Here is a 9557-nt window from a genome sequence, read left to right as displayed (position 1 = left end):
TTCCGAATGTAACTTATGGCTCCAGATACATACACCACATAAATAGCATAACTATAGCTCAGTGCAGCATGATTTCCTACACTAAAACAGTGAACACTTCAAAAGTACTTCATTGGCTGTAAAGTGCTTTGGGACATCCCGAGGTCATGAAAGGTGCTATATAAATGCCAGACTTTCTTTCATTACTGAAGTACATCAAGGTAAAAGATTTACCACCATATTAATTCTAGGGTGGAAAATGTGAACTGCCCTCGTACATGGAGATAGCCAATAATCCCTATGACCTCATTGCAAAAATTACTGCTGCATAGAAAAATCACATATTACATAATAACACCTTTTTAAGACGTGTATAAAGAAATATTCTTTTGAAAAAGCTGGTTAAAGAACTTCATTATCACTGAGTTCAGTCTGCATCTGTTTAAGAAAGCACATTTATTTATGAATGATTCAGCTTTTATTGACTTAATACTTAGATACTAATGGAAAAGTGAGGAAGAGTGACCCAGATTCATTGATCATCGCACTTTTGAAGATTTTCTTTCAGTATAAATCCTCCACCATGGTTTGCACTATAGTTTGCTGATCCTCCATCACTCTCATCAGCAAGGCTCCGTGATCAGTAAGGCAAGGGACAGATCATGTCCGATAATGGAAATCGTGACAGTCTTATCCCTCTTTCTCTACTGCACAGCACTCCTCAATGAGACATGCTAAAAGTCACCCAACTGAAGAGTTACCAGAATGACAAGAACCAACAGTATCAATAGAAAGAAGAGAATTACCACCACCACCAGAAGTACCAGTACCACTAGACTTACCAGCACTACTAGAATTACCAGTACAACTAAACTTACTAGTATCACTAGAATCACCAGTATCACGAGAATTACCAGTATCACTAGATGTACTGGCACCATTTAGCTATCAGTAACACTGGAGTTACCAGTACCACAAAAACCAACAATACCATTAAGATGGACCAGAACCACTAGAACCAGCAGCACCGTTGGGGTTATCAGCTTGACTAGAATTATCACTATCACTAGAGTGAGCAATACCACTAGACCAAGCAGAGCACCACCACATTCTGTGAAAGTGCAATTATTTAATGAAAGCACTTGTTACGACAGTACAATACATATACTGTTTCTTTTTCACAGTGCTATTTCCTTTTTTAATTTTAATCTTGTCTTTACCAAAATGCTCCCCAGTTCTGCTCCATGTAATTTTTGGTCACTTTGCTCCCATTCTAATAATGCTATTATTAATTTGGCTTGATATTTTTTCTGTTTTTTAATATATTACTTAAATGTCACTCATTTCTATTTGTTCTGCAAGTTCTATCTTCAATCATTATTTTGTTTTTATGCAGATAGTTTCAAGTTGTCTATATTCTGTGGCTGCACACAGTGACACCACTAGTCATAGCCAAAATGGAGATGATTGGGGAATTCCCCCGTCAATCATGCCTGGAGACCCCACATTATTTGTAACGTGTAATTATCCTCCACTCACTCTATTTTGCTGGAGACTTTTATTGGGAGACTTTGCTGTAGTTTTGGTCATGAGTTCTGTTTGCTGTAGTTCATGGAGACTGTTTAAATAGACTCTGTAGACTGCTTGCTGTAATGCACTTTTTAAACAGACTCTGTTTGCTGAGTAAATAGACTTTGTTTTCGGAGTAAACGGACTGTTTGCTGTGACTCCTGCTGTAAGCCCCTCCCACCTCTAACTCATTGGCTGACACAGTGGTATCAATACACACTCTGATATTTTTTCATGACAGTTATAAGTACGGTTTAGTTACTTCCACTCATCTTTGTTACATTCAAGCGACATGTCACCTGCAACTGAGAGGGCACCTAGAAGACGAGCTCCTGGCCATCCACCAATTCCATGTTGAACCATCTGTCAGAGGACATGCCAGAATATGCTGGTCACAACACTGCTACTTACTATGCTCCTTGCGAGCGATACCCAGTGGGATCTAGATCTTAGCAGTTCGGAGGGGATGGGGGGGTGGGGGTGGGGGTGGCAGAAACAACCTTTGCCTCTGCATTCTGCACTGTGACTGTGGTAGTCATTGTACACACTCACTTTGCACCTCCATCCTTTCCCTTGATTTCTACTGCAAAGGATGCTAAGGGATATGGAACCAAATTGAGTTGAAGTGCAGATCAGCCATGATCTACTTGAATCGCTGACCAGGCTCGAGGGCCTGAATGGCCTCCTCCTGTTCTTAAAATTGTGGCCCAACCTGACCATGGGTGATGTTGATAGGGACAGTCTATATTCCCGACAATTTAGGTGCAAAGATGATTACATGTAGAACACTTCATTAATTCATTTACTTTCTTATTTCTTAAAATAATTTGATTTATTTCTTTAACATTGTAAAGTGCAAACAGGACAGTTATGGAACTGCAGGACAATCTGTTCCATTCACTTTACTTACCTCTCCACTTGACTTGCATAGCTATTATCATAGACGTCATAGCTTTGTTCATCATATTCTCCTCCATAACCATCATCATATCCCTAGAGAGATAGGAATATACAAACTGATCAAATTATATCCATCAATATAATAATTGGATGCTTGATCATTTGTCACCCTCTTTAAATGTGGAAAATGCATTGACAGAATTATAAACATAGCAGGACTTAACAATAATCTTTTAGGTAGAGCAAAATGCATTAAAACACAACAACATGATTATACGATAGCTGAGGATTGGTTGTGGTGTAAGTTTTGGTGAGTGAATACCAGTTGTGTTGGTGCCACAATGATTAATATTCAGTACCTTAAAAATAATTCTAAACAAAAGAAAGGAAGACAGACAGAAAGAGAAAGTTTGCATTTATATAGCTCCTTTCACAACCTCAGGACGTCCTTAAGCGTTTTACAGCCAATGAAGTACTTTTGGAGTGCAGTCACTGTTGTAATGTAGGAAATGCGACAGCCAATTTGCGTACAGCAAGATTCCACAGCAGCAACGTGATAATGACCAGATAATCTGTTTTTTTGTTATGTTGGTTGAGGGATAAATATTGGCCAGGACACCAGGGAGAACTCACATGCTCTTCTTCGAAATAGCACCATGGGATCATTTACATCTACCTGAGAAGGCAGACGGGGCCTCGGTTTAACATCCCAACCGAAAGACCTCTGACAGTGCAGCACCCCCTCAGTACATGCTCAAGGCTCTGGAGTGGGACTTGAACCCACAACCTTGTGACTCAGAGGCAAGTATGCTGACCACTGAGCCAAGGCCATCACAAGTTACATAAAAATGATTCACATTCACTTTTCAGTTAATCTTTTTTTCCTCTCATTTTAATTAAGGTTGTGCATGACACATTTCTTATGGTACCCTTTTGATGTCCGAGCTGATAGCAAAACATAACTAGATTGGGGAATGGTGTGAATTAGAAAAGTGTGCTTTTGATAGCAAGAAGTTACTCACTTTATCTGGCGCTTTATCATTTCTTTCACCAACAAATTACCCCTTACAGCTGTGGCTCAGTGTCCAGAAACGGGACATTCGGCCCAACTGGTCTATGCTGGTATTTAAGTTCAACACATTACTCCTCCCACTTTACTTCATCTCACCCTAACAGCTTATCCTTCTATCCCTTTCTCCCGCGGATTTATCTAGCTTCCCCTTAAATGCATCAATGCTATTCACCTCACCTACTCCTTGTGTCACCTGTGGCTCAGTGGGTAGCACAGTCGCCTCTGAATCAGAAGGCATATGGGTTTCAATCCCACTCCAGGCTGACACTCCAGTATAGTGCTGCACTGTCAGAGGTGTCTTTCGGATGAGATGTTAAGCCAAGGCCCCATTTGCTCTCTCGGGTGGATGTAAAAGATCTTGTGGCACTATTTTGAAGAAAAGCAGCGGAGTTATCCCTGGTGTCCTGGCCAATATGTATCCCTCAATCAACATACCAAAAGGTTTATCTGGTCATTATCACATTGCTGTGTGTGGAAGTTGCTTTGAGCAAATTGGCTGCTGCGTTTCGCATATTACAACAGTGACTATACTCCAAAAGTACTTCATTGGCTGTGAAGCGCTTTGAGAAGTTGGTGGTCGTGAAAGTAGTCTTTTTTCGTTCTTACAGATGCATGACGGGATATTTCTTCACAGTGATCATTTAAATTACCAACAAATCAAACTTCTATCTCTGGGTAAGGTTCGCTGCCTGCCAAATTTTCCCTCCTACACACATGTTTCTTAAAGATCAGTTGATGTTACCTGCTTTGCATTGTGGATGACGTCACAGTAAAGCATCAAGCTTTGCGTATGTATCAAGTGTAGTTGAAACCTTTCACAATAACAAAAAATAAACTATACATAATTGAGTTGCTATTGGTGATGGTGAATTGTAGCAAATCACACTCTGGGCATAGAGTTTTGCCTGCTGAGAGCGTATCCATAAACTCGGGCAGTGTTCAGCAGGCTATGTGACATATTAGAAACATAGAAATTTACAGCCCATTGTGTCGACAAAGAGCCACACGGCCCTTGGTCAGCAGCCCTAAAGGTTTCATATAAACCTGTGAACAATGACGGAAAGACAAAGAGCACCCAGCCCAACTTACACAACTGCGACACTCCTTATACTGAAACATTCTACACTCCACCCCAACCGGAGCCATGTGATCTCCTGGGAGAGGCAAAAACCAGATAAAAACTCAGGCCAATTTAGGGAGAAAAAATCTGGGAAAATTCGTCTCCGACCCATCCAGGCGATTGAAACTAGTCCAGAAGATCACCCTGGCCGTATTCGATTCCCTGCAGTACTTACCATTAATACTGCGTCGGCCAGCAAAAGGTCATCCAATCTAATCCCAATTACCAGCTCTAGGTCCTGCAAGAGCCCAGTGGTGAGGGTTTCTCCATCCACCACTCTTCCAGGCAGTGAGTTCCAGATCCCCACAACCCTCTGCGTAAAGAAGCCACCCCCTCAAATCCCCTCTAAACCTTCCACCAACCACCTTAAAACTATGCCCCCTCGACCAATGGAAATAGACACTTACTATCCACTATGACCAGGCCTCAATATTTTGTACACCTCAATGAGGTCTCCTCTCAACCTCCTCTGTTCCAATGAGAACAAATCCAGCCTATCCAATCTGTCCTCATAACTAAGATTTTCCAATCCAGGCAGCATCCTAGTAAATCTCCTCTGCACCCTCTCTAGTGCAATCACGTCCTTTCTATAATATGGCGACCAGAACTGCATGCAGTACTCCAGCTGTGGCCTAACCAAAGTATTATACAATTTATGCATAACCTCCCTGCTCTTATATTCTATGCCTCGGCCAATAAAGGCAAGCATTCCATATGCCTTCTTAACCACCTTATCCACCTGGTCTGCTACTTTCAGGGATCTGTGGACAAGCACTCCAAGGTCCCTTTGTTCATCTACACTATTAAGTGGCCGACCGCTTAATGTGTATACCCTTTCCTTATTAGCCCTCCCAAAGTGCATCACCTTAGAATTCTCTGAATTAAATTCTATTTGCCACTGCTCTGCCCACCTGACTAGTAGATTGATATCCTCCTGCAGTCCATGACTTTCCTCTTCATTATCAACTACACAGCTAATTTTAGTGTCGTTTACAAACTTCTTAATCATACTCCCTATATTCAAATCTAAATCATTGACATAAACCACAAAAAGCAAGGAACCTGGTATTGAGCCCTGCGGAACCCCACTGGAAACATCCTTCTAGTCACAAAAACATCCATCAATCATTACCCTTTGCTTCCTACCTCCAAGCCAATTTTGGATCCAAATGGCCACTTTGCCCTGTATCCCATGGGCTTTAACATTCATGACCAGTCTACCATGTGGGACCTTATCAAAAGCTTTGCTAAAGTCCATATATACTACATCGTACGCATTACCCTCATCGACCCTCTTGGTTACCTCCTCAAAAAATTCAATCAGGTTAGTCAAACACGATCTTCCCTTAACAAATCCGTGCTGACTGTCCCTGATTAATCCTTGCCTTTCTAAATGTAGATTTATCCTGTCTTTCGGGGTTTTTTCCAATAATTTTCCCACCACTGAGGTTAGGCTGACAAGCCTGTAATTACTTGGCCTATCCCTTTCTCCCTTCTTAAGCAAGGGTACTACATTAGCAGTCCTCCAATCCTCCGGCACCATGCCTAGATCCATAGAGGACTGGAAAATGATGGTCAAGGCCTCTGCTATTTCCTCTTTTACTTCGTTCAACAGCCTGGGATGCATTTCATCCGGGCCTGGGGACTTATCACCTTCAAAGCTGCGAAACCCCTTTGTCATGTATCCTACATGGCTACTGTTGTTACTATCACAAGGTGTGCCACCAGAGGGCACAGCAATGGGAGACTTGTAGGTTACCTGTACAGGTGTGCCTGGCCTAGTATAAAAGGCAGGCCACCAGGTGTGATCCTCACTCTGGAGTTCATAAATAAAGGACTAAGGTCACTACAGTTCAAGTACAACACATTGCCACGTGGAGTCATTACTAGAGCATCTAAGGACAACAATTGGCGATGAGATTACGAACTTTCATGTGAAAATAGCTACCCTTGGTACATTGCAGCAGTTCGCCGATGTTGATGATTGGGACACCTTTGTGGAGAGGCTCGACCATTTCTTCACAGCAAACAACCTGGCAGGCAACAACTCGGCCACACTGGCTGATAAGCGCAGAGCTATCCTGCTCACCAGTTGTGGGCCCACCATCTATGGCCTCGTCAGGGACTTGCTGGCACCAGCGAAGACAACGACCAAGACGTACAAGGAGCTCGTAAACCTGATCCAGGAGCAACTCAAGCCCGAGGAGAGCATCCTCACAGCCAGACACCGGTTCCATACCCACTGACGGCCCGAAGGCCAGGAAATCGATAAGTAGTCCGCAGACCTCAAGCAGCACCATGCGAATTCGGCACCCACCTCAACGAAGTGCTGCGGGACATTTTTGTCATTGGAATTGGCCATGAGGGCCTTCTTCATAAGCTACTGTCGGCAGATACGACAAGTCACACTGCAGAAGGCCATCTCTGTGACTTAGGCATTCATGACCTCGACCTGCGGTTCGAGGCAGATGTCTCAACCTCAGGACTCAAACCTGGCAGGTACTGTGCACAGCGTGATGCTGTGTAGAGGCTGGACTGTAGAGCGTGAACCCTCTCAGGGAAGAGAGAACAGAACTACGAGTTCCTTAACTCAGAGTCCGCCGAGGGGGGCTAACCGAGTAGCACCATGCTGGCGTTGCGGAGAGAATCACAGGGCTCACCAGTGCCACTTTAAAGACTATGTATGCAAAGGCTGCAGCACAAAGGGCCACCTCCAGCGAATGTGTAAGAGAAATATGGCTCGCTGTGTCAATGAAGAGTCTGCAGATGGCCAGGAATCCAGCGCGGATTATGAATCGATAGGCAGAGAGGCAGCTCAGCCCCACGGGGAGATACAAAGCATGGTCACCTGCACCACCGAGTGTTCCCCGCTGAAGATGGAAGTCGAGATTGATGGCGTTCCTGTCTTCATGGAAGTGGACACAGGGGCGAGCCAGTCAGTGATGAATCGAGAAACCTTTGAGAGGCTATGGGACAATCAAGCTGAACGACTCAAGTTGGTCCCGATTCAAGCAAAGCTGCGCACCTACACCGATGAAATCATCCCAGTTGTTGGTAGTACAAATATAAAGGTACTCCATGGTGGCGCGGTGCACAAGTTACCTCTGTGGATTGTTGCAGGTGATGGACCAACGCTACTCGGCGGAAGGTGGATGGAGAAGATCCATTGGAAGTGGGAAGACTACACCCCTCCAGTGATCAACGTCCTCTGTGCTCAGAGGCAAAGCAAGCCCTTACCTGAGGGTGGACCCGGCACCGGAGAGCTGACCAGCACGGCACCCGAGGCACAGACCGCTCAGCACGACTGCGTGGAGATGATCGAGCTGAGACAACCCAAACGCACCTTCCAGGCTCCAGTGGCAGGACTCCGGTGGAAGAAAATCGGATCCAGAGTCGACTTCCCAGCTTCGGAGGCAGAACCCAGGGAAAAGGGGATCACCGCAGTTGACATCGTGGATGGAGGAAAGATGGCGCCCGCACCACGAGGTGAGGCGCTGAAGAAAAAGATGGTTGCAGCCAGACAACGAGGTGCAGCGCTGATGGAGCAACACGTGGCACCAACGGAGAAGCGGATTGGGGTAAAGAAAGCAAGGCTCTCTTAAAGGAGGCCTGCAACCCATTACAATTAAAGGGACAGTTCCACACACTCAAGCAATGTAATAGCAACTATTAGTCAGAGACAAAATGTGTAACTGATCATGTAAAATGTGTAACTAATAATCTGAATTGTGTTATAGCAGATGCATTCGTTATAATCGACCAAAATTCTCTGGACTCTGGGGAGGTACCAGCGGATTGGAAAGCAGCTAATGTAACGCCTCTGTTTAAAAAAGGGGGCAGACAAAAGGCAGGTAACTATAGGCCGGTTAGTTTAACATCTGTAGTGGGGAAAATGCTTGAAGCTATCATTAAGGAAGAAATAGCGGGACATCTAGAGAGGAATAGTGCAATCAAGCAGACGCAACATGGATTCATGAAGGGGAAATCACGTTTAACTAATTTACTGGAATTCTTTGAGGATATAACGAGCATGGTGGATAGAGGTGTACCGATGGATGTGGTGTATTTAGATTTCCAAAAGGCATTCGATAAGGTGCCACACAAAAGGTTACTGCAGAAGATAAAGGTACGCAGAGTCAGAGGAAATGTATTAGCATGGATGGAGAATTGGCTGGCGAACAGAAAGCAGAGAGTCGGGATAAATGGGTCCTTTTCAGGTTGGAAATCGGTGGTTAGTGGTGTGCCACAGGGATCGGTGCTGGGACCACAACTGTTTACAATATACATAGATGACCTGGAAGAGGGGACAGAGTGTAGTGCAACAAAATTTGCAGATGACACAAAGATTAGTGGGAAGGCGGGTTGTGTAGATGACACAGAGAGGCTGCAAAGAGATTCAGATAGGTTAAGCGAATGGGCTAAGGTTTGGCAGATGGAATACAATGTCGGAAAATGTGAGGTCATAGAAACATAGAAAATAGGTGCAGGAGTAGGCCATTCGAGCCTGCACCGCCATTCAATGAGATCATGGCTGAACATGCAACTTCAGTACTCCATTCCTGCTTTCTCGCCATACCCCTTGATCCCCCGAGTAGTAAGGACTACATCTAACTCCTTTTTGAATATATTTAGTGAATTGGCCTCAACAACTTTCTGTGGTAGAGAATTCCACAGGTTCACCACTCTCTGGGTGAAGAAGTTTCTCCTCATCTCGGTCCTAAATGGCTTACCCCTTATCTTTAAACTGTGACCACTGGTTCTGGACTGCCCCAACATTGGGAACATTCTTCCTGCATCCAACCTGTCTAAACCCGTCAAAATTTTTAACGTTTCTATGAGATCCCCTCTCATTCTTCTGAACTCCAGTGAATACAAGCCCAGTTGATCCAGTCTTTCTTGCTATGTCAGTCCCGCCAT

General features: G+C 44.3%; 1 protein-coding gene across 1 annotated transcript in view; it reads right to left on the bottom strand.

Annotated features, from left to right (window-relative positions):
* Positions 1–1865: 1865 nt before the first annotated feature.
* Positions 1866–9557, bottom strand: part of LOC139266573 (KH domain-containing, RNA-binding, signal transduction-associated protein 2-like) — a 471278-nt gene continuing 463586 nt past the window's right edge. Inside the window, exons 8-9 of the mRNA XM_070884167.1 lie at positions 2459–2541; positions 1866–1911 (exon numbers count right to left, since the gene is read on the bottom strand). Coding sequence (XP_070740268.1) covers positions 1866–1911; positions 2459–2541 — 129 coding nt within the window. The remainder of the gene's footprint in view (positions 1912–2458; positions 2542–9557) is intronic.

This window comes from Pristiophorus japonicus, chromosome 7, assembly GCF_044704955.1.
Source record: "Pristiophorus japonicus isolate sPriJap1 chromosome 7, sPriJap1.hap1, whole genome shotgun sequence".
Lineage (NCBI taxonomy): Eukaryota > Metazoa > Chordata > Chondrichthyes > Pristiophoridae > Pristiophorus > Pristiophorus japonicus.
Note: the sequence above shows the minus strand (reverse complement) of the source record. Positions and strands in the feature narration are given on the sequence as shown.